At 43.3% G+C, this 25,887-nt stretch overlaps 1 protein-coding gene across 1 annotated transcript in view; it reads right to left on the bottom strand.

The window, feature by feature from the left end:
* Positions 1 to 3,339: 3,339 nt before the first annotated feature.
* Positions 3,340 to 25,887, bottom strand: part of LOC308326044 (zinc finger E-box-binding homeobox 1-like) — a gene marked incomplete at its 3' end in the record, with an annotated part of 79,476 nt that continues 56,928 nt past the window's right edge. The window contains exons 3-8 of the mRNA XM_080778855.1: positions 20,197 to 20,364; positions 19,110 to 19,312; positions 10,797 to 10,905; positions 8,559 to 10,285; positions 6,073 to 6,259; positions 3,340 to 4,244 (exon numbers count right to left, since the gene is read on the bottom strand). Coding sequence (XP_080634981.1) covers positions 3,340 to 4,244; positions 6,073 to 6,259; positions 8,559 to 10,285; positions 10,797 to 10,905; positions 19,110 to 19,312; positions 20,197 to 20,364 — 3,299 coding nt within the window. The remainder of the gene's footprint in view (positions 4,245 to 6,072; positions 6,260 to 8,558; positions 10,286 to 10,796; positions 10,906 to 19,109; positions 19,313 to 20,196; positions 20,365 to 25,887) is intronic.

Below are 25,887 nucleotides of genomic sequence, written 5' to 3' on the forward strand. Positions count from 1 at the left end.
TGGACCTGATAGCGGATGCACATGTAACAGTTTCCATTTTCACTTCATTCCCGTCTTTTTTTTCCTCCTTTATTTTAGCTTAAAACTGAATTTGTGTTTACGTAATACTTTTTTTTTGTGTGTTTTTCTTTTTGGAAACAAACGTAATCTCCCAGAACCACACATTGGGATTTCTGTTTGTCTTCAGATTATTTTTCATACTAAAATATATTATTGTATCAATCCAAACTACAGTATTGTACACTACAATGTGTAATAAATAACCATAAAAGAAAATATAAAAATAAGACACATAAATATAAAAAGTACTCTAAAAACTAAACCGGTACACATGGGGTAGGGTATGGGATTCTAATACTGCCATTGTAAAAAAAAAAAGAACATACACAGGACACGCATGGAAAAAACAAACAAAACTGGATAAGAACACTGTTAGGTAAAATCAACAACTTAAAACATTCATAAAAACAGGGACCACATTCACTAAAGTTTGTTACCTGGACTACGGAACAGCCTGCCACCATTTTCTTTGAAAAGGAAAGAAAAGCAAGTGCACTCAACTCAGCTAAATGGCTCATAATCATGGAGGGGGAAATGAATTGTCCCCAGAAACAGTGACTTGTGGGGGGGGTACCCAAAATCCACCAATCATACAATATAATATGGACTTTGGAACTAAATTTAGATCTAAATGATGCTTCAATTGGAACATCTGATCTTCCCTTGTTCAGCTGGTGTGAACAGCCATACACAATATACTTAATCGTACTACAAACAGGTAAAACTTCCAATCTATAAACTCACGAGTTACAACACATTGCGAGGTGGCGCAATTGTCAGCTTGTAAAACCAGATATTTTTGAAACATTTGGAAAATTCAGAAAATATTTATTATTTATTTATTTTAATGTTGAACTATAATAACATGCCCACAACAGGGGTTGATGCGGCTGAATATCCCTGCTTGTATCATCACTGGGGACAGTCAATGTATTCTATACAGGATACTTATCTCAAGTTCATCTTAGTTGTTCCATTAGTAAACATTCTTTTCTCCTGAGCCTATGGGGAGTACCATATGGTCATGTAGGATATCAATTAAAATACTTTACAGTGGCCCTCTACATGTGGGAGAATGTTATAGCCTATGTAAACAATAGGATGAAAATCTAACACGTTATACTTACTAGGCTGAAATAACACAATCTTAAGAGCAAAGAATGACACTTCTCCACATTTTGTCCTCAATATACATCTTAACAACCTTACTCTATGTATTGAGAGGATTTCTATAAATCACAGTGTCAGTTGTTAACTTGTTATATATTGTCTGACAATGCAGTTACCTGGATCTGCACTCTGGGATAAGGCCATGGTAAAGTTTTGTCAAAGTTTCCACTAATTAATTGTGCCATCTGCCAAATTTATGCAGCCTTTGTAATTCGCTGTGTTACAGTACATACGTAAACATTTTCATATAGGTACGTTGTATGAAAAGGCGACTATAATTCACAGAAGCGCCTTAACGTAACTTTACTATTCCAAGGCCATGTCATCTCGTAGTCAAACAATGTATCAGTGGCAGGCTTTTTAAATGCCTTGAAGCATAACGGTCAACGACCTATTTTAAACCCAAGCAAGTGAACAAACATTAGTCAATATTGTTGTGGTGTAACACACAGGGGGACATAATACTGGCTACATCTGCGAAGAAAAAAGCACAACACTGACTGATCAATGGCACTTTCAACAGCACACAGGTCTTGCATAAGGCTGGAGGCATTGGGGTGGGGTTCTAACCCCGTTCCTTCACATACAACATGCACGCGATTATATATATTCGCTGTCAGGCAGAAACCTCATATCTCCATATTTTAACTTTGTGTTTTTTGTTAATTAACACCCTAGTTGATCATACTACAGGATCACACAAAAGCATCAAAGGTAGCAGATGTACAAGCATGAAATGCGGCACGAAGCGGTGCGTTTTGAGCTTGTAGAGGCACTACTTTTGATGTTTTTGAATTTTAATCGTGAAAAGAAACAGTTTTGGACATATGCGGTTTACACCCGACAGAGACGATATACTGTGTGTGTGTACACACACACACACACACACACACACACACACACAGACACACACAGAGAGAGACACACACACACACACAGTATGAGAATAACACTGATCACTGACTGAAAACCAAAGTAAACCAAGAATAAGGAGAAGATTGATAAGAACGGGCATATTTTTCTTTGTTTAGGAACCTCAGTTAGGCCCTCTGAGTGGAGTCCACGTTTGTAGGACCAATCCCATCCTCAAAAGGGTGAAGTCTCCAATCATCCATTTGGCCTCTGCTGGGTAGCAAAAAGTTAAGCACCCAATGCTGGCTTTGAGGTTGTGACTGCCTTCCCTGATAGGACAAAGTTTGGTTGTGATGGCAAACAGAACAGAAGCCACGTCATAAACCAGTTTCATCATCACCCCCCCCCCCCCCCCCCCCCCCGCTCCATCCCTCCCCCGAGAGAATACTTTTTTTCCTTAAGGCTAACAGTCAACATGGAAAACAAAAAAATATGCTAGCTAGCATATGCTAAGTTATGCTAACACGAACAACATCTTGCTAGCTAGTGTATGTATATAACACCAAAGGGCAGGCAATGCATGAGGCATGTTGTATCCATAGGTAAACCAGGAATACTGTAGTGCAGAGGTTTTTGTTCGTAGAACTCAATAAAATACTGATTTAGCAAACTTCATTGGCAATAAAAAGGTATAGAAATCTTTCTCATCTTTACAGGTTAAAAGGTCTTCGAACATGAGCAACAAGATTAGTAACACTGATGAAATGGAAAAAAACTGAACAGAACAAAACAAGAAGAACCCAACCGGAGATGTCTCAGTAACCAAAAATCCTAAAATTGTTCCACTCTATACTGACAAACCCATGGGTAAGTTCTGGTTTTAAAATCTATAGAACTATAAACAATTTTAACACTGATATTTATTTGTTTCCTCAAGAAAAGAAATGTCTACCTTAAAGTTCAGGCACACCTGGGTTTTTGCACACAGTAGTGGACCGATATCATGGCAACCGCGGTGGTTTTCAATTGATGGCGAAACGTGGTTTCGTCTCTTTTATTTGACACCTATCGCCTGACTTATACTTGGCCAGCACACCGAAAATAGCCGATCTTCAAGCTTCTCGCAACGCATATCGCAGCGCTTTGTAGACAGCTATTTCCGGTGCACGATACAGACACTCGACCCAAGTTTAAATCAGGCGTATGACTTCCGTATATCCTGAATCCCCAGTCCCAAATATCATGTTGATTCCATGTTTATTGGTCGCCTGTCACGACTTCTTCTGTTGGCTGGACGCTGTCCGACTCCTCCCTGATGCTCGTGTCACTACGCGCTACGTTGTCCTCCGTTTCCACAACCACATCCTTTACCACGGCTTCCACTTCCTCTGTTCGCTCCTCCTCTTCGTCTTCGTCCTCTAGTTCTAAATGGAGCACCTCGCATTCCATGCCCTCCTCCTCCTCCTCCTCCTCCTCTTCTTCCTGTTCCTCTGCCAACTCTCCCTCTGGGCCCTCCTCCTCCCCCTCCATCACCTCATCCCCGTCGCTCACGTTCTCCTCCCCGTGTGTCGTTGCCCCAACCTCTACTGTCACTTCCTTCTCTTCTTCTCTCGACTTCCACTCTTCTGCCCCCTCCTCTCCCTCCCCATCCTCCTCCTCCTCCTCCTCCTCATCATCATCATCGTCGTCGTCGTCGTCCTCGAAGTTGCCCTCATAGATTTCGCACTCTCCGTCGTCCACCTGGACGACGCGGATGTCGTCCATGCACATGGCCTCGTCATCGTCCTCATCGTCCTCATCGCTCTCATTCTCGTCCGAGTCCAGCTGCGAGGGCGGCGTCGTGGTCCGGCTGTCCGACAGAGGCCCGCCGCCGGGGCTGCGGACCATGCGGACAATGCCCTCTGACCTGACATGCCTGCGCGACGACAGACACCTGGTCCGGGGCGCTACCGAACTGCAGCCCGAACCCGAGCCACCTTCCTTCTTGCAGTAGGAGTAGCGGTGGTTCATGTGCTGCGAGTAGGAGCCCGAGTGGGAGAAGCGCTTGCCACACTTGTCGCACTCGTAGGGCTTCTCGCCCGAGTGTAGCCGCGAGTGCTCGATCAGATGGTGCTTGTGTTTGAAGGCCTTCTTGCAGACGTTGCACTCGTGGGGACGTTTTCCTGGAAAAGTAAGAACGAGAGAGTTACCGTGAGTCAGAGTTGAGTCTATAATATTGTATAGTCAGAGTTGAGTCTAGAGTATTGTATAGTCAGAGTTGAGTCTAGAGTATTGTACAGTCAGTGATGTCCAGTCACTAGGCTAGTGATCTTGCACCTCCATGTCCCGATTTGATTTAATTGGTTATATTTGTTTATGTTTAAGCCCTGTGCACTTCACCATACATCCTATTGTTTATGTTTAAGCCCTGTGCACTTCACCATACATCCTATTGTTTATGTTTAAGCCCTGTGCACCATACATCGTATTGCACCGTGACTTGTTGTGAGATTGTAGATCTGCTATTTTTATAAAGTTGCTATGCCGACACCAGGTGAAACAAAAAGTGGTTGAAATATGCCGCGTCTCTCCCCCCCCATCTCTCTCCCCATTTCCTGTCAGTCTACTTTCAACCTATCAATAAAGGCAGAAAAAGCCACAAAAAAAAGAAAGTGGTTGAAATATATGAATACATTTTGTTTTTAATTAACTTAGAAGCCAGTGTAACGTGTTGCCATGCCTACAGCATTCATTACTCTCCATCAGCAGGTGCATGCAATAGGCCAACTTGATTCTCAAAAATGGTGTGTATCTATAGAAATGGTACGTGAGTAAATTGTGATTTTATACATTTGCTGCTGGCTGTGGTTGTGAGAAAAATTACATTTGGTTAACCTGCTACAGCTACAGTATTTATTTTCTAAGAATTATAAATGTGTATCTGTGCAAAGTGTGCACTTATCTCTCTCTCTCTGCTCCTCTCCCTTGTTCCATTTATGTCTATCTCTTGCAGTAAATGTGGTTGCAGTATCTTTCCTCTCCAAAAGTGTCAGGGCGATGTTGCTGCACTTTTGTCTGGTCCTTGGTGGTCTACACTACAGTACAGATGTGTACTGTGGGTGCATTATAGGTTGAACACTTGATTTTATCAAGTGATACAGTACTAGTATAGTAGTGTACTAGTACCAGAGAGAGTACTAGAAGTAGTACGGTACACTCTGATGCTGAAACAATGTCCTTACTTTTTTATTACTTCGGCTGGCTGCTAAGGCCATCATCTGCACACATTCAAGTGACCGATGGCTCACTCAATCTACAGAATGTATCATATCTCAGTCACCCCAAGACAGGCTGATGTTTCAGCCGTGCACATGCACGTCTCATGTCTCATGGGTTAGGTCACTGTTTCCCAAACACTGGGTCGGGACCCATTTGTGTGTTGGAGACACCTTTTTGTGGGTGGTTTTGTTTCCTAAATTTTGAAATTTATTTTTTACCCACATTTTGTTCAGTTTCTCATTATTATCTAAATAAATTCGAACATTTTTCAAAAGAATTTAATAAATAAATGAATACAAAAAACTAAGAAATGTAATAAATTATATATATTTTTACAACTTTTAAGAAGTATAGTGAAAATAGCAGATCTACAAGCTCACAATGTTACATGTTGTGAGCTTGTAGATCGGCAATGTTCATCAATTTAATCTTTTGGGTCTCGCTAAAGCGTTTGGGAACCATTGGTTTAGGGCAGAGCCATAGAGTATAAGACAGAGTCGCGACATTGAGGAGGCAGAAAACAGCCCGGTCATGTGGTTATACTCGCGCAAGCCCATAGACTCCAATGCATTAGTCTATGTATAGAAGTCTATGTAAGAGAGCCGCCATTGGACTGGCCCCGTGAAGTGAACAGAGTTGTCTTAACTCTGTCTTACTCTATGGCTCTGGGTTAGGGTTGGTGGTACACAATTAATTGTATAAGCTTGTATAGAAAAAGGAGTTGGAGGATACCTGTGTGCTCATATTTATGCCTGAGCAGAGAGCTGCCTTTCTGGAACACCTTGTCACACAGGTCACAAGGGAAAACGCCATTGTCCAACAACCGCCGCTTCTTGTAGGGCTGCCAGGCCGAGTCAGAGTCATTTGGGTCTTCTGTCGGGCTCACAACCTCTGTGCTGATTTCTGGCTTTTTCTGTTGCTGCAAACCGAAGGAGATATGCAACAATAATTAGCAAATGTCATTATAGAGTGCCGAAGTCCTGACGTCACTCGCGCATCCCCTGGTTCTGCCTGGTTCACAGAAGTCATTTCTCTATGGAGAATAACATGGGGTCATCTTCAAATCGTTTCATATAAGCATTGTGGTCCAAAAATGAACAAGCTGTCTCTGCGTTATTGTCAGGGACGTGTCTCTGTATCGTTTGCGACAGTCAGTCACTCATATATGATACAGTCCGTTTCTAGCGAAAATGTAACTAATTCAGTAGCAGTAACAATAGCGTTCTCTCTCAGTCAGTTGATTCTTCATATCCATGAGTGAAACGGCCGGGATGACATGTTTATTTTTCAAACACAGTTCTTATATGAGGCGGTCTAAAATCCCCCTATGGGGATTACAAATGCAAATAAAAAGTACCCGAACCTGTGGATTGACGTCAGACTTTGGTGCTCTAGTCATTCTGATATTAACCCATTCTGACCGGGCACCCATTTTGGTGTTTAGCATCATGTTATGCTTTACCTATTGAAAAATAGCAGATCTACAAGCTCATATCGCGCCACCGAGTGGCGCGATACGAGCTTGTAGGTCTGCTATTTTAGAAAAATTGAAGAGCGACTGACATTTTTAGAATCTGATCTCAGGTCAGAATGGGTTCATCAGACCAGTGTGTGTCCAGTTGGAAACCTCGTATGAATCTGATCTCAGGTCAGAATGGGTTAACCCCTATGAACCCTCACCCTCCTATTCTGGGCATGTCATTATATGTGAACGTTCGGTGAAAATAGCAAATGTACAGGGTCACAACGTGTCATGTTGTGAGCTTGTAGATCAGCCATTTATGGTAAACAGAATATACCTTCAACAAAGTATATATGGTTTAGGAATAGGAGGTTAAAGCTACAACCTCTCCATCTAGTGTCCAATCCGGTGAGCCATCTGCTTCAAATAACTTCATTAACATTGTCATGGTCTACATTTTTCAGTGGAAGAGCAGGTAGACCACCTCCAACCACTTCACATGTACTACTGTATATTGTAGTAACATATATACAGTACATGCAAGATTGGTTTAAATAACATTTTAGGCATTCAAATAAGTCTCAGATTGAGGCACCATGTTTTTATACATTACATAGGCATTTGCGTTGGACAGCAGCAACACCAGGTGGGGACACCTGTGTCAACATGACGGACATATAAGGGGGGTTTCACATGACCAGCCTGGCAAATGTAAATGCGTCTGCTCTACCTGACCACCGGCCCCTCCCCACCCTTTTTTTCTGGGAGAGAATCCAACTGCTGCTGCTATTGTAATGTCTACAGCAGTCATGCACACGGGCGGTGTTGGTTAACCTCACCCGGTCATCACAACAGAGGTCTCTGCCTGGATGGAGCCCAAATGACTTAGCCAGGACACAGAGTAAACGTTGAGCTTTTCCCACTCACAGCACTTACTGTATTAAGTTTGTTTCATAAATGTACAAAGTGTTCTCACGTGTTCTGAAGAAGATAACGAAAGTAATAAATAAATCAGGGAGTCTCTACTTCGATATGTAGTCTACGCATTACAATCCAGAGTGTTATAGTTTTACTCTGAGTAGAATAAATGTGAGTTTTCCCACTTTGTTTGGATGGGAAGAGGATGTTTACATGCCGAGTGTATTTGTTCTTTTGTTGGAGAAGGGTAAAACATGGCAGGCTAGTAAGCAATGCAGCTGCAGCTAGTAAAATTAATAATGGATAGCTGTGGGCGTGCCAAGCATAAAATACTGTCATTCACACGCCCATATTGCTTTTATAATTATCATATTTTTGGCATTTCTGCCTTTATTGATAGTATCAAGTGAAGATAGAAAGGAAAGAGGGAGAGAAGGGGAGAGACACGCAGCAAGGGCCGTCATGAACGGGACTTGAACACGCACCGCCCCACACACCCATTGTTAATTTGATTAGCTTCAGCTGTGTTGTTACATCATGGGTATACTTTTGCAGTCTCCTGTGTTTTCGCCCTTCTGTAGTTTTTATCAGATATATTACATAATCAATCTAGACTAGTAAGTACTTTATGTACGTAGGTGACAACAATAATTATTTTATATGTTTTTTTTCCCTTCCTCCTAAATGTTTTTTATGCATATAGACTGCTGCAAATAAGCAGACAATAATGTGCAAAACCAAAAACCCAATCCCTGGATTATTCACTAGCAGCACTGTTACATTGCTTTAAATCACAAAGGAAAGGCTGTCTTGGGAACTAAAGACCACTCCTACAGACCTTGTGTCCATTCAGCACGACGGTCTTGGCGGTGGTGCTGCCAGTGGTAGTGGTGTAGGTGTAGGTGAGCTGGGGGATGAGGATGGCGCGCTTGGTGACAGTGCCGACGGCGCCCAGGCACCCCACTGTGCCCTGCCCGGCAAGGGCCACCAGAGTGGGCAGCTGGGCTGCTGTGACAAGGCCGGTCTCCGGCGAGGTGATGTAGATGGTACTACCTATGATGTGGTCCTTCCTCGACGGGGAGGTCAGGTTAAGGGGCTTCTCCTGCTGTTTGGTTGGCGCTGGGGACTTTGGGTTGTCAGATCCAGTCGGTGTCTGCTTGGGCAAGGAAAGGTCCAGGGGTTCAGCTTGGGTGTCCTGGAGTTCTGGGTCTTCTGGCTCACTTTTGACAACGATGAGTGAGTTTAGTGGTGTAATGGATGTACCAGTAAGGGATTTGGCAGGCGTCTCTTGGGCAGAGCCCTTGTCTAGGTCTCCGTTCTGAGTTGCAGCCTGAGTCTTCTCAGACACCGATTTCCCAGCCTTCATCTTGGCAAACCACTTCCTGACAACTTCCACGGGAATGGCGAGGGAGTCTGAGAGCTTGGCCAGCTCCTCCTTGCTCGGATTGGCATTGGAGGCAAAGTACGTTTTGAGGAGGGAGAGGAGGTCGTCCACAGGTTCCGCCTCCTCCAGGGTTACTCCCGCGTCATTCAGCAGAGCGGCGAACGAGGGGTCCAGGGCAGCCGAGTCCACCGCCTCCCCATTGGCTGCTTTGCGGTGCTGGAGGAGGTGTAGAGCCTCCAGGCCGTCGGGACACTCATCACAGAGCAAACAGGTGCTGGAGCTCTGTGCTTTGGGCGTCTCAGCGGCCTCCGGGTTTGCCGTCTGAACAGTCTCTGTGGCCGGCTGAGCCACTTTCGTCTCCGTTGTTCTAATGGGCTCGTACTCTCTGGGCTCCGTCTTGACGATGCTGAGGTCCGTGGGGAGCTTTTGCACGTCTGCGTCCGACGGCTGGACCATTTCAGAGAGGGTGGTGATGGTCTTGGTAGTGGTGGGAGGAGCAGCGTCCTTTTTGAGGATCAGGGGGGCGGCGGTGGCGGGGGCGGCGGGGTTGACACTGTAGTTGATGATGATCTTGGTCGTCCCGTCCTGGTCCACGAAGGCCGGCAGGCTGATGATCTGCTGCTGGGCCGGCTGCAACAGGATGCCCTGCTTGCCGCCGTTGGCCGTGCCCAGCACCTGCCTCAGGATGTTGCCGTCCATGGCCACTTTGAGGACGTTCTGCAGGTCGCTCAGGTTGATGCTGAACGGCGACACCAGGCCTACCGTGGGTACCACCATGGCGACGCCTGGCGGCAGGCCCGTCGTCGTGGACAGCGTTGCGATTGTCGTCTGTGCCACGGCCACACCCCCGTTTACCACCCCGTTGGTTAATGTCGGCGCCGTTGGCGCTGCCGCCACCGGCTTGCAAACGTACTCCATAGGTTCTGACTTGATCTGGATGATGGGGTGCTGTTTGATTTCGGGGTCCTCTTTCACGACTACGCGGGTGGGAGCCAAGGTGCGGGCCATGGTGATGATGGGTCCAGGCGGTGGGGCAGTGGGCGCTGCTGGTTTGATTTGCGGCCGGGGAACACCGTTGGCGGTCGCGCTGGCCACACACTTCTTGCTGCTGATGTGGGAGCTGTAGGAGCCTGAGTGTGAGAATCGCTTCTTACAGTTGGAGCATTCGTATGGCTTCTCTCCTGTGGAGAGCACAATGACACATCAATCAGTCTGGGTTAAAAAAAAAAAAGAATTAAAATGAAACACATTTGTCTGTGGCAAATACAATTCAAGTTTTCTGTTCGGATGTATGGACTGTCAAGGCCAGAAAGTAGTTTTTCCGGGTTTGATGATGATGTCACACGCATACCCTCTATAAGAGTTATTATTTTACAATTGTATTATTGTTATAATTTATGACATACAAACAGTGTGTAGATTTAACAACTGCAATCAGAAAACAGAAATGAGAACATTCTTAATGAAAGGAGGTACGGCGTACTACAGCCAACCAACTAACGGCTTGAGCAGAGACCTCGATTACAGCAAGCGAGCGAGCGTGAGAGAACAGAAATGAGAACACATATACATTCTTAATGAAAGGAGGTACAGCGTACAACAGCCAACCAACTAACAGCTTGAGTATGTGTGCACGACGCACGTGTGTTCTCTGTGGTTGCCAGAGCAGTGTCCATTAATTATTGTACTCACCACTGTGGATGCGTAGGTGCTCTTTCAGGTGGTGCTTGTATTTGAAAGCCTTGGCACATTCGGTACACTTGAACTTGCGGTTCCCGCCGGCTGTGGGAGCCACGTGGCGCTGGAGGGAGCACACAGAGAAAGAGACAGGTGAGAGAGAGTGATTAGAAGATCCACTCACTTGGCCACTTAAAGGGATATTTTCACTTTCAAACATGTTTAGGGTCATTTTAACGTCTACTCAGGCTTTTGTGAGCACCACAAAAGTTTTTAAGTTGCTTGATTCAATATTTAGATTAACATTAAAATAAAAATCATATCCAACAATAACAAAATATTTTAAGTGTTGGGTCGGAGAGGCTAAATGTCATCAAACGGTGAAATAAATAATGGACATGAAAAAGGTTGAAAACCACTGATGTAGTGCATTGAAGCAATAATCATCCTCACTGTACACTATTTCCAGCTCATAGAGCCCGTCTAACAGCTCCTACATATACCAGAATGCATTGAGTGGAGCATGAAGCCTCTGGCGTCTGTCTGACCCACAAAGAAATGCAATCCATACCACTCAGTGGAAAAGTTAATGTAGCACCCTCTACGTGATAATACCTTACCCTCAGTTATGGATCATAACTCTAGGTTCAGAAGGAGAACGGTAAGCATAAAATAACACTAGAGACCAGACCATAAACGGAACAAAGAAAGATATGCCTTGTGTATTATAAAATACAAACACCACGAAATATGATAACGCATGATCCTGTCTGGAATGTAAAAACCCCCTTATTTTAGAAGGGCTTTTGTCAGCTTACCTCTAGGTTTAGCTTGGTTTCTTAGGTCTAGTTAAATGTCTAGGTGCACCTGGGGGTTTACTTTAGATCTAATCTAAGAAAATGAGTGGCCTACCAGCAACCCGTACTCAACCTTCAGCAACAGTCCTCCTCAATGTAAAAGCATTGCATAATGATACCATATGCCATTTATGCTTTATAAAGTGTTATTATCATGGTTATAAAGCATTACGAAGCAAAAAATAAATATAGCATTATGAGCACTTGAGCCCTTGAGTAATTACATTATAATGCATATCAAATTTCAAAAAGAAACAAAGGGCTTAAAAACACGGCCATATTTTTGTCAGTGCCTTACCCCTTAACCCTAAACTTCTGTGCATTTTTTACTATTTGGAAAAAACATTTTCAAATTGTTCAACAAGCTGATCTACATCGACACGTTGTGAGCTTGTAGATCGACTATTTGAACTATTCAAAAATGTTTTTCAAAATAGTAAAAACAGCAAAGAAGTTAAGGGATAAGGGGTTTAGCACTGACGCAAATAGGGCCCACAGTGCCTCAAATTTACCAATCTCACTAAACCCACATTGTAACCCCCCCCCCCCCTCCAGGTGAATTGAATATGTGAGTCCCACTACTATTTATAATGCAGGACTCAATAGTGAATGTGAGTGCACACAGTCCTACCACGCGCGTAGTGTAGCAAACTGATTGAATATAGATATCCGCTGTCCAAGGAAAAGCTAAATCTTCACATGCAAATCTTCACGATGTCTGGTCTGGTGGGCTGCTTTGGAGGACTGGAATAATCCCTCCAAAAACACCTGGCCAATTCTTTTCTTCAGAAAACTCCCCTCAAAAATCCTTCCACAAGGTTGAAGGATGACAGGTAAGCGAGTAGATTCATCTTCAGTTTTCACCTCAGCGGTTTACTTTATGTTAGGACTTTGACCACAAAGTCTAGGTTGATAACTAACTTGATAATTATTCAGTTCTTTTCTCTCTTCTCTGGATCACATGTGCTCTCTTTCTCCAGGGCAAACCTATCCAACAAGGAAGTAGCATGGAGGTGAGGGGCGGAACTAAGCGTTTACTCTAGCTTCTGATATGCTTAGAGCAGTTTTGACACTGGTGTCTAACTGGCTTAGAGCTATCTGTCCGTTTATTAACTTCTGGACACACATTGGTTTAAAAATCTAGAGCGTTAACACTATACTACTACTATGTACTATAGGTATTGATTATTGTCAGTGTTTTTATGTGATCACTTATTTTATCTGGGTTACATTAGGTATTTTAAATTGCAATTCTACACAAAACAAAACAACTTGTTTGCATGATTTGTGTTACTTTTGTGCAGAATAAACCATCTAATTATATTGTGCATGGTTGTAATGACGACACCGGGAAGAGACACGGAGTATCTTATTTCCCTGATTTGTATTTCCAACCGTGCGAGGAATGACAATAAACCACGCCAACAATGACAAGAACATGACATGACTCGTTGGACTTGTTGCATACTCAAGGAATACTTAGTAGGTATTTCACACTGGCCGGCACCAAACACCATGTTGTACCATCCGTTTTTGGAAAGCGATGACGATGAGCCCAGGAAGAAACAAGGTTAAATAAAAAGGTATGCTGTTTTTCTGTCCACAATTTGCTTGCTTGTAATGTTAGCTTATCTCTGCAGTAATAGCACAGAACCTGCTCTATGCTATTGGCACAGAAACACAAACACCCTTTGGCGCCTTCCAGGGGTAAGGCTCCTCTTGACCTTCTTGACTGTTGGGTAATTATCAAATATTTGCCCTTAGCGCAGAGTAAAATGTGTTGTGTTGTTGTTGGGTTGACATTATCATGGTCATGGTGGTGACTAATTCACTTTGCTTTTTCTTTGCATTGAGCTCTAACTAAGCTAAATGCTGTGTTATAACAAAATTGCCTCAGCAGTTTATCATTTCAATGTGCCTCTCGGGGTTTGAATGCTGCTGATACTAATTTATTGAAAGCACATCCACCATAAAATACCAAATGTATTGGGGCATACCAGTGATGGAAGAAGGACTCACATTTTTCACAAAAGTATCAATACCCTATTGTGCAAATAGTTTGTTAATGTTACAAGTACGGTACTCAAGTTTTGAGCAAAAGTACAAAAGTATTAGAAACAAAAATGTACTTTAAGTACCAAAAGCAAAAGTACTCATTGTGCAGTACTGAAAATACACTATAGAGTACTTGAGCAACTGAAAAATACTGAATGAAGCTCGGCAGCCCTTTCTATCGCATGTGGATAACCTTGGTGCCCAGCCCCCCTCTGATCTAGACTGTGTGCGACGGAGGTAGGGGCTGTCCTGAGGTGAGGTGAGATAACCCCTGGGTGTGCACCTGGTCGCCCCTTACTGATTAACTAGCACTGATAAAAGACAGGAAAGCTTCCTTGTTCATACTTAGCTGTTCTGATTTATTCATGCGTTTTATTATTATTCTGTTACGGCTATAGCTGCATTATGCAGCCGCGTAGGGTGGAATAAATATGTGACTGGGCCAATTAGAATTCTCTGCACATTTAATTCATGAATGCAGGAATATTATCCATTCTCATGGACAACTGGCAGTAGCCTATGGCCTACTATATGCTATGCCTACCTGCAGACTACAGTACTTAACTGGTCACACATAGACCATTGATATGCACAAATTGGCAGGTTTTGTAACTTGGTTAAAAGGTGCGAATGGGGCAGCCAATGTATCTATTGTTGTCGGAGGAGAAGATTTTCCCCCCCGCCTCCGTCTTTTAGCAGAGCTTGTGCAAGAGCTCCATTGAACGAGCCACGGACAGAGTTGCCCAACAGACTTCTGGCACTATGTAACTTTCCTCGTCTTCTACCCTGGATTTGAACCGGTTTGCTGTGCAAGAAGTGCTGACATATTTATCAATGAGCTAATAGGGAATACGTTTAATCTTCGTGTCAGATCCTGTGTCTAGGTGAAACTTGACCTTTGACACACTCTAAATGTCTCAATAATAGAGCATGCAGGGAGACCAAATACAACCATCAGTTGTATTGAATTAGCATACTTTACTCTAAAAAAGCATACCATTATTTATATTATTTGTATTTATTTATGTATTCAGAGTGCCTATTTCACCCATGCAATTCCAGGCAAAGCTATAGTAACAGCCTCTGCAGTCTATCATTTATTGCAAATGGTATATTGTATTTTGCTTGTCTTTTCTGATACACACCAAACATTGACCTAGTAAGGCCAGTCCACATCAATGCAACTCCTTGCAACATGCAACTCCTTGCAACCATTATCCCCAGTGGCAGTGCCTAGTTGCATTGGCCTATCAGGTAACCCACCATGCTTGGACACTCTGTCAAAATCAGTTTCAGCAGCTAAATAGTAAATGAACATGGTGAATTTTGGAATTGGCCAACAGTTTTGTAGGCTAAAACAAGTTCCAGTCATTTTAATTGCTGTACTCGTTCACCATGTGCTCTCACTGACCAAGTAAAATTCCCAGTATTAAAATGTATACAAATACACTCTTCTGGAATCCATTTGGTTGCAGAAGTACTAGCTCAGATTTAAATGAAAGTCCCACTCCACACATATGGACCATCAAGGTGTGGTTTAAATCCTCAGAAAAACATAGTCTCTGCTCAATATGTCCATGTAAATGCCAATTATTAAACATCCCTGAAGGAGCTTTACAGTACCTTTTTCTTTGCACAAATGTATTATTCCATATCCTTTTGAAGCATGCATAGAATTGATCCTGCAGAATGTGGGTAATCCAAGAGTATGCACTACTAGGCACAGCACAGCAGCACATTCAGAGCACTGCACTGTGACTTCCTCATTGTCTGGAGAACCCTGACCACATGGTGGTGTCAGGTGACGGGGGAGTGCTTGTTTTGTGTCACTCAGGTGTCAGATGACAGGGGAGGGAGGGGGGGGGGCTTGTTTTGTTTCACTCAATCTCCCTGCATTCTTCCTTGTTCATTTAATGAGGCTCCTTTTGACTGGCATTTAAGTGTATGATGTTTCACCTCACCTCACCTGAATGCTCCCTACTCTGGCCACGTCATAATAGGCGACCATTTGGAAAACATAGCAGATCTACAAGCTCACAACGCAGTGCTGAACAAACACTCAACACTATCAACAACGGCGAGCACACCATTCAAAGTAATTGAGAGACAGAAAAGAACATGTGGCCACTTATATTCGGTTCCTCAAGCTTTATAGGATGGAATTCAGAGCTTTAACTTTACACAAATGTATACATCCCCTTCAACTTAATTTCTTGAAGTTTGTGTAGGGGGAGAAACATTGTGGTCCAAGTATAGGTCCCTGGCGGACCCCGGTCAGTGAAGTACTGTACCTAATACATTAGTGTTTTTAAGTGGTTAATGCTTAGGAGCTATACAGAATGCAATAAACGGCCAAGCTTCAAAAATACAATAGCCATAGAAAAAATTACACAACTGGTAAAACAGCCTCAGTGTCTGTCGCTGTTGCCTGTCACATTGATTGATTGATTGATTGATTGATTGATTGATTGATTGATTGATTGATTGATTGGTTGGTTGATTGATTGAGTTTGTGTTAAAATGCATAATACTGTACATGACTGACTGTACTGTATGACTGGGGAAAACAGCCTTTTGTTTTAGTGCCCCAACCACGTGGAATGATTTACAGCTTAAATTAAAGATCTGCTCATTACATACGGTCAATTTAGTGTCTGCAACTGTTTTGTAATGTATGAATTAGGTCGCATTCTCACCAGAGAGCTTTGCTGCGATTAAAACGAATCCTGCTGCGCATTTTCAGAAAGTGCGCTTCGTTTGGCAGGTGTGAAGGCTCTTTCGAATCCTAATGCGCAACAAAGAACCGCATTTTACTCCGAGCAAAAACGGGGGTTTCGCTTCGCTTCCAATCGCGCTTGACTACGATTCGGTGCAGGTGTGAATGCAATCCGCAGCAAATACAGGAAATGAAGCAAACATACGTCAGGCGGGTGAGGAGCTGAACACAGTTGGAGACGGAGAAGGCATATTTTACGCAGCGCAAAGATGTCCCGTTACCGTGGATAGACGTGGTCGAATGAGGAGAGTGGAGACTGAAGCCCTGATCGAAATGAGGACGAGTACATTAATCAATTGCTTAAGAAAACACAAACACTGCAGTGCAGTGTAATAGTATTATAGCCTACAGAATATTCTGTCTGTCTGTGCGTGCCGTAAACATGGAGTGCTGTCACTGCGTGGGGACTAGTGGGGAGTAGGAACTTTCATCTCGATAAACTTGTAAACATTTTGCGCTGCTGTCTGTTATATCAGTGCGCTCAGCGCTGTGCCTCCATGCCCAAAAGAACAGTGCGTGCGTGGCTGCGTGCTTATAGTGAGAGAGCGAGAGAGGGGGGGGCAGTCCCAGACCGTCGGCACGACACATAATGCACGTTATGAGTATAATTATCACCATAGATTTATCATTTCACTGTGTAGGCTAGTTTATGAATGTAACACATTGATAAAGGTCCCCCCTGCTGCGTTTCCAATTGCTGCGGATCATGACAGTGTGAAGGCAAACCGTAGCCAATTAAATATGCAAGAATCCCATTTCTCCTCCCATACGCATTCGAGTCTACCGAAGTATTAGGTGAGAATGCGACCTTAGATGACACAATGAAGAAATGTTTCTGTTCTGTTTTGTTGTTTTTGTTTGTTATGTTATGTTATGTTATGTTATGTTATGTTATGTTATGTTATGTTATGTTATGTTATGTTGTAGGTGTAGGCTACTGTATCTCGATGACACTGCAAATGAGGGAAATCTCAATGTCTCTCGAGAATAAATAAAGGTTTGAATGATTGAATGAATGACTATGGTCACATTCTCACCAGAGAGCTTTGCTGCGATTAAAACCAATCCTGCTGCGCATTTTCAGAAAGTGCACTTCGTTTGGCAGGTGTGAAGGCTCATTCGAATCGTAATGCGTATCAAAGAACCGCATTATACTCCGAGCAAAAACGGGGGTTTCGCTTCGCTTCCAATCGCACTTGATTACAATTCGGTGCAGGTGTGAATGCAATCCACAGTAAATAAAGGAAATGAAGCAAACAATGTGGCGGGTGAGGAGCTGAACACAGTTGGAGACGGAGAAGGCATATTTTACGCAGCGCAAAGATGTCCCGTTACCGTGGATAGACGTGGTCGAATGAGGAGACTGAAGCCCTGAACGAAATGAGGACGAGTACATTAATCAATTGCTTAAGAAAACACATAAACACGAGTGCTGTCACTGTGTAGGGCTTGTGGGGAGTAGGACACTTAAAAAACCTTAACTTAAAAAAATATCTTAAAAAAAACCAAAACAATAAAAAAAGGAGAATTGTTAATGCAATTTACGAGCTGCGTTCGGTTCCCGCGTTCGCGTGTCTTACTTGTGAGTATAATTTTCTCACCATAGATTTCACTGTGTAGGCTAGTTTATGAATGGAACACATTGATAAAGGTCCCCCTGCTGCGTTTCCAATTGCTGCGGATGACATCTGTGTGAAGGCAAACCGCAGCAAATTAAATATGCAAGAATCCCAAATTCTCCGCCCATACACATTGAGTCTACCGAAGTATTAGGTGAGAATGTGACCTAAGTACATATCTGTCAAAAGGATAAAACACAAAAAAACCTTTAGAGCATAATTATTTCCATGGTGAGTGCCATATGTTTGGGGTGGGGGGGTATTAGATCAATCAATTCATTAAAACTTTATTGAGGACAGGTTAATTAAGCAACTGTTGAAATTTCAACAGACTATTCAGCAGACACGTATTCTAAACTGACCACTCACTGAGAAAACACCCACTGGCAGGGTGCCAAATGAGGTTCCCTAGCTGTCCTGTCCAGGGTTGTCAAGTCCACTTAATTTTGGACCAGAGTTGCGGGGTAAAAGGACTAGTCGCAGGTTGCGGGTTTTGGGGCTTTAAAAAAATGCGGTGACTTTTTTGTAAAATCAAGCCACAAGCCAACATTTCTTTGATGTATACTATAAATGTTCGGGGAGTAGTGTGAATCACATTGATTGACATAATCGGTCTGGTGTCTCTACTCTTTAAGCCCTGGCTAAAGTATGTGTGTAATGTTATAATAAATTACTAAAACATAAAATATTATCATGCATAGTATTTATAATGATAATGCATTGAATCTTTTTTTATGGCCATATTATTCGGCTTGTTTTGGTTTGTTTTTTCGAGGGGAGATTTGGCTTATTTCTCTTTTGTTGTTTTGTTGTTTTGTTTTTGTCTTGTTTTTGGAAGTGGGTTTTGGCTTATTTCTCTCACGAGAGTTGTCATTGGTACCACTGGTCCTGTCCTGTGTACAGTACTGGTCCTGTCCTGTGTACAGTACTGGTCCTGTCCTGTGTACAGTACTGGTCCTGTCCTGTGTACAGTACTGGTCCTGTCCTGTGTACAGTACTGGTCCTGTCCTGTGTACAGTACCTGTTCCTGCATGTTCTTGTGGTGACTCATGTGTCTCTCCAGCTGCGAGCGGTAGGTGAAGGTGTAGCTACAGTGGGAGCAGCTGAAGTTGTCCTCGCTGGTCTCGTGGCGGTACTTGATGTGCTCCTTCAGCGAGGCGTTGCGCTTGTAGCCGCGGGAACAGTACGGACAGGTGTGCAACTGGGAGAAGGAATCCGGAGTGCCTGCATGGGGGTGGCAAGAGGACATGTGGAGATGCAATATGGCATTACTTGTATTAATTTATAATATAACGAGTTTGATAAAGATAAAATGTATGGTACAATGACGATGATAAGTGGTGGAAAAAGTACTTGTTACCGCACTTCTGTTTTATATGCTACTGTACAACTTGAACAGGAATGATTTATTCCTAGATGTATTTATTTATGTTATTTTTAATTGATGACGTTTTGATGTTTTACAAAATTTACAATTACAATTCAATCATTTAGCAGACACTCTTAATCCAGAGCGATTTACGGTAAGCAACAACACATGGTAATATATTAAATACATAGAAATAGTCTATACTAATATACACTATAGAGTGCTATGTCTACATAATATGCTGTCTAAATTAAATACGTTTAGCATATGCCTGTAAGGTCGTTAAAGCTCCACTACAAAATTATTTGAAAACTTTAGTAGTAGGAGTAGTAGACCTTTTTGAATTCTTATTACAAAACACACATTAATTAACCACTTCAGCCCTATTTAAACTTTGAATATTTGAAAATAGCAGAGCATTGTGCGCTTGTGGATCTGCTATTTCCACAAGATTTGAATAGATTTTATACATAATGATACCTTGTAAAACGGGACAATCTGCATAATGAGTATTATTTTGGTATTTTACGTATATTGTGACGACAATACTTTTGTACTTTTACCCCAAGTGTGATTACCAGACATTTACTTGTAAGGGAGTATTTCTACATTGCAGTATTGATACTTAGTTTTACTTAAAAAAAAGTACTTTTTCCACCACTGGTTAGTAGTGTTCTATAGTTGAGTTCTATGAATTGTAAGCAAGCTGCAGGTCGTCTAGCTGATTGTCTGTAGGTACCATTTTCATCTGAGCCTCCTCTCTCCTCGGGAGCCTCCGGGTAGATGATGGTTGTGTCTCCCTGTTGGAGAATCTCCTCTACCAGGAAGGTGTCCTTCACCACCTCCTCGTCCTCGTCCTCCTCTTCTTCCTCGTCCTCCTCGCCCTCTGACACACACTCTGTTTTCACTGAAACACACACAGACGGATGGATGCAGAGTAAAATACAAGGCAACAAATGTGCATGCAGGGTTTCAAAACAAAACTCCATGCTGAAGACCTAAAGGTCAAGGAATTACATCAAATGTCCTTCTGGTGTGTATGGTACGGGGTAAAAAAATGCACCAATAGCATCCAAGCAAAGTACTGTGCATTATGAAAATATGAACTGTGGTGTTTTCAAGTGGTTAATGCTTTGGAGATATGCAGAGTGCAATTGAAGCTATGAAGCTTCAAAAAGACATTAGCCATAGGAAAATAAATGACCTTTTTGGGTAGTGGATCTTTCAGTGTGTGTGTGTGTGTGGGTGTGTGTGTGTGTGTGTGTGTGTGTGTGTGTGTGTGTGTGTGTGTGTGTGTGTGTGTGTGTGTGTGTGTGTGTGTGTGTGTGTGTGTGCGCGCGTGTGCGTGTGTCTGTGTGCCAAATGCCACCATACAAGCACAATATGGTTAGCATTTCTTTGCCAGTGCCTGAATGAAAGTAACTACTGGGTATGACAATCTCCTCATGAACATATTTGTAAATATTAGGCTGGAAGTGAATTAACCCCCGCAGCTGCAAGAACACACCACTAGAGGGCACCCCAGGGCAGTTCATGGTTTTCTGTGATAACCAGGTACCCAAAGTATACTATTGATTTGAATGGTTTTAACTGTGACTGGGAATTGTGTGATGTGTATACTACACTTATACTTATACTACACTTAGTATTTTTGATAGGTTGAGGGCCATTGTAATCAGTGCCACTATATTCTGAAAACGGCAGTCATGAAAAAACAACCGCATCTCTATAAAAGTATCACTCAGCCTTATTTACCTAGCTTATTATACCTGTAACCTGGCAACGGCTGCCAGCTGCCAAGAAAGAACAACGGAACATTAACCATTATCAGTTTGCTACTGGGGGGGGGATTAATCATAACGACACGTCACACCTGTTGGGTTTGAACAAATCTCCTTTGATACATTTTTATTTTACAATGAATGTACCCTAAATTGACGAACGGCCTGCATGCATCAAAAAATACCCCCAAATGGGCCCAATTAAGATTTTATCCCTCTTTCAAACAAGGACCTGGATGTGCTACGAAGGGAGAGGGAACGGTTTTATCATGTCATTAAATATTGATAGTAAAACTGTAGTATAATCGCAATAATACACGTAAGGTTGGGCTATGTTGTGAAATAATCTCACTGGTGTGCAGCTAATCTATGGCAGTGGTTCCCAAACTTTTTCATGTCAAGGACCCCCAAATTGACACTAATTAGCCCCGTCGGTGGACCCCCATTAGAAAATATATGCCAGGGACCCCCATAAAAGAAGATCGACTCTAGCAGTGATTCTCAACCCGTTTCATTTCAAGGACCCCCAGTTGGACTTGCATTGGGCTACGGACCCCCCATTTAATGGCATTTCTATCTCTGGGACCCCAATTTAAATTGTAAAATCAATGTTAATTTTACTCTGAGAGTGTACAAATGTTTTGTACACTCTGAGTTACAGACCCATAAGGGTCCATTTGGTTCCAAACTATAATTTAGCTGGGGACCCCCTGGAACTGCCTCAGCGACGCCTGGGACCCCACTTTGTGGAACCACTGATCTATGGCACTCGCCCTAATGAACGCAGGAACTCTATACATTTCATGCATTCACAGCACCACACACTATACATCATACACATCCTTTTATCCTTTTGATTATGTCGGGTCAGATCAGATGTATGTTATGACTATGTTTTTATTTCATGATCAATAAAGATATCAATCAATTAATCAGGACAGGCAGCAGTGTCAATATTTCACAGTAGCACTCTTTCCCTCTGATGTATTATAGCATGAGTACGCTAGGGGTCATCAATGTGTCCGTGGCAAAGACTTAGTCTTGTCTTTGGCAAATTTTAGATTTTCTTTTTTTACACGCCATTATAATATTCTTATTTTTAACATAAGACCCAATTACTGAATGTCAAGTCTCCAGGATTTCTTCAGAATATGTATGACACTTAATACTATGACACACTACGTATGGAACATTATAGGAGTCCAAGTACTAGTGGTTCTCAAGTGTTTTATTTGCAACGACCCCCTTAACGCCGGAGCTCCACTGACCGTGCTGCATTGTGTTGCATTTGGACGGCGTCAAAAGATAAACCGTGGCGAATGGGTGACGCCATTAAAACGCAACGCGCAAGGTAACGAACGTCGGCAGTGGAGCACCCTGTATTGGTTAAAAAGGGGCCCGATGGGCCGATGGCTGCAGTGAAGCCCTGGCGTAACTCTGAATGTACAAATGGATCCAAATGGACCCATAATAAGGTATGGTCCATACATTTTTTTCTTCTTTTTTTTCTCCTTTATTGATAGGACAATATACTGACAGGAAATGGTGAAAGAGATGGGGAGTGACGCGCAGCAAAGGTCGTCAGGATTGGGATTCGAACCTGCGTCACGCTGTCAGCCTGGCATGGCAGCCTAGGGCGCCCTGACCACTGTGCTGTCGGCCCAGGCCATGTCGGTGATTCTCAACCTGTGGGCCAGGGACCACTGGTGGGCCAGCGAGGGTATTGCTAGTGGGCCAAAAACCTTTTATTTTAATGATAATATAATATAACATTAATATAAACAAGAATGACACGCGTATCATTAACTGGCAGGTGAAACAAGCATCACACACGTTTTTGTGTGTGTTATAATTCTTTTAAGGTGTATGTTTCTCTGTGACGTTGTTTGCGTTAGTTTCCGACGTGCTTTTGTTGGTTCAATCACTGTGTTTTGTTCTGTAGCTCCAGTTAGCTCATAACCTTTGCCACTGTAGAGTTATGCTGCGGCGTTGCAAAGTCTGAGTTAACACTTCCGCGGTGTGGCCTTTCAGGGCTTAGGAGGCACTCCCATTGGCTTGGGCGGCGTCTCAGAGTATGGGTTCAGACTCGGGGGAGCCAAACATGACTAGGTCCTCAAAGCCAACTCGAGAGAAAATAGGCCAGGCTTCACCTGGCAAACAATGGTACGTATATGTACCATTGTGGTTCTCTACCAGAGAAGGTAGAGAACCACTTATGCATGCTATCTCACAGCATTGTTTCTCCTGCCATTATATCATTATGAAATTACTTCCTTTGCTTCATATCGTGTGATTCTCTGTGAAACGAGGTGGCCATGCAGAGCCGGTGACCAAACAGAAACGTATCCAGTGTGTTGCCATGGCGATTAAGCGTGTTAAACGGAGGCAGGACCTGTGCCAGGAGGCCATGCCCCTTCCTGCTGAGCTCTGAGAGGGACAGGTGCAGCTCCAGAGACTGCTGCTTGTGTGTGTGTGTGTGTGTGTGTGTGTGTGTGTGTGTGTGTGTGTGTGTGTGTGTGAGAGAGAGCCTATAGGATCTGCTGCTATAGAACCAGTCGTAAAAAGAGGGGAGGCTGATGTATGTGTGGGTGTGCGTGTGTGCGCGCACGCATGCGTGTGTGCGTGTGTCTGTGCGTGTGTCATGATGTCTGTGTCCTATGATGTCATAGTAGGGCGGCTCTCTGCTCCACACACTCGCACACATGCATGCACAGCACACACACCTTGTCTATATGCCTGTCCTTCCTTCTCTTTGTCTCTCTATTCACTTATGTCCAACCCCCCCCCCCCCCCCCCCTCTCTCTACTGTAACTCTGTAGTTCTCTGTGCCTGTCTGTCTGTCTGTCTGTCTGTCTGTCTGTCTGTCTGTCTGTCTGTCTGTCTGTCTGTCTGTCATATCTCTCTAGTCCCACACCTCTTATGGCTCCTGCTCTCCGTCTCTCAGGCCATGCATAACAAGGGTCCATTCTTTCACTCTCAGAGATAAGTTAACTCTCAGGACTTGTCCTGCACTCCTCCTTTCTCTACTTCTCTCTCCGCCTCTTGCTCTATCTCAAACTCTTCCTCTTCAACCCCTCTTCTCTCACTTTTGATAGTGTATAATCGTCTCTCTCTCTCTCTCTCTCTCTTCCATGTTTCCTCAACTCTACAATTAGACTGAGTGTCTAACAACAGCCACGTCTCCATGGCGAACCGAACGATGGAGCACACATGTGGAATATTGGAGTGGAATGAAAACAGGAAATCACGTGATTCTACACACATGCACGCACACATATGCGCACACATATGCACACACACACACACACACACACACACACACACACACACACCCACACACACCACACACACACACACACACACACACACACACACACACACACACACACACACACACACACACACACAGAGCACTGCGCCTGCCAGGACGCGTCAGTCCAAAGTGAATTTATAACCCAGTATGGATTGGAACTGCAGTGCGGGCGCGGCTGGCTGCAGGTGGAGTGCCATGCTGTACGTTCATATCTCAGTCGTCACAGCGTCACGCTGCACCATGCAGCCACCTGTGTGCTCTGATGTGCCACTGAGTCTCAACACGGGGTCCTTCAGGGGGTTCCAGGCGGTCACTTAATACCTTCCCTGGAACCGTAAGACCTTCCCTGTCTGTTGTTACCAACTTGACATCCTGACTACTGAACTCCTGCATGAACTCATTTTGCACATCTGCACATTGACCAGGACAGTGGTTCTCAACCTTTTCAGGCCGCAACCCCCAAAATAATCATTTTAACTGGGGACACACCCTAGCCTGACAAGCATTTGGAATTGGCATGACATTTTTGGTCCACATATCAATATTGTGAAAATGTCAGCGCTACAAGGCACAAAAGCTTATGGATCAGCTTTTTTCAAGAATGTTTCCCCCTTCCTTATATTATTTGATAATTTGGCCAATGTGTGACCAGTTTGTATAGTAGTTTGTTGATTATCTTCGATGCAGTAATGGTCTTTGTTATTTCTTTCTTCTTTCTTCTTTGAGGTATTGAAAAGGTGTCACTTCAATGTCATGCGGGGCACAAGGGTTGTGAACCACCGGACTATAGTCACTAGGATGTACTCTGACACATTTCTACATTATTTTTTACGTTTATCTTCTTGTTATTTATCTCGTTTTGGTCCCTACTTGTGGTACCTCTCCTGTATTTGATTTTCACTGCCGTTGCGTTTCTCTCTGGGGAATAATAAAGGTTCACCTTATCTTATAATGTAATGCAGCCAAGGAAAACAGGCAGCGCTGCATTATGCAGCCCGTGGAATGTCCTTTATCAGCTTTCTAACCCTGCCACGCCTATATATATACAATTTACTGTAGCGGCTGTGATAAAATTCCACTCACAATAAACTAAAAACGTACATTATAGAGTACATGTCAGCATTATACATTCAGCGGACATATCAGATCTACGCTGCAGCGCATTGTGAGCTTGTATATCTGGTATTTTTGATTTAGAGATTTGACATAAGAGGGAGGGAAAAGGAGGAAACGTCTATAGTAGGCCTATATGGACCCATGAGGGACGTCAGTCGACAGAGTATATTGTTGCTGTCGAGTAGAAAGTCTTATCTCCATATTTTAACTCTTTGTGGCT

The sequence above is a fragment of the Protomyctophum bolini genome (genome assembly GCF_963924005.1).
Source record: "Protomyctophum bolini genome assembly, chromosome: 12".
NCBI classification, from domain to species: Eukaryota; Metazoa; Chordata; class Actinopteri; order Myctophiformes; family Myctophidae; genus Protomyctophum; species Protomyctophum bolini.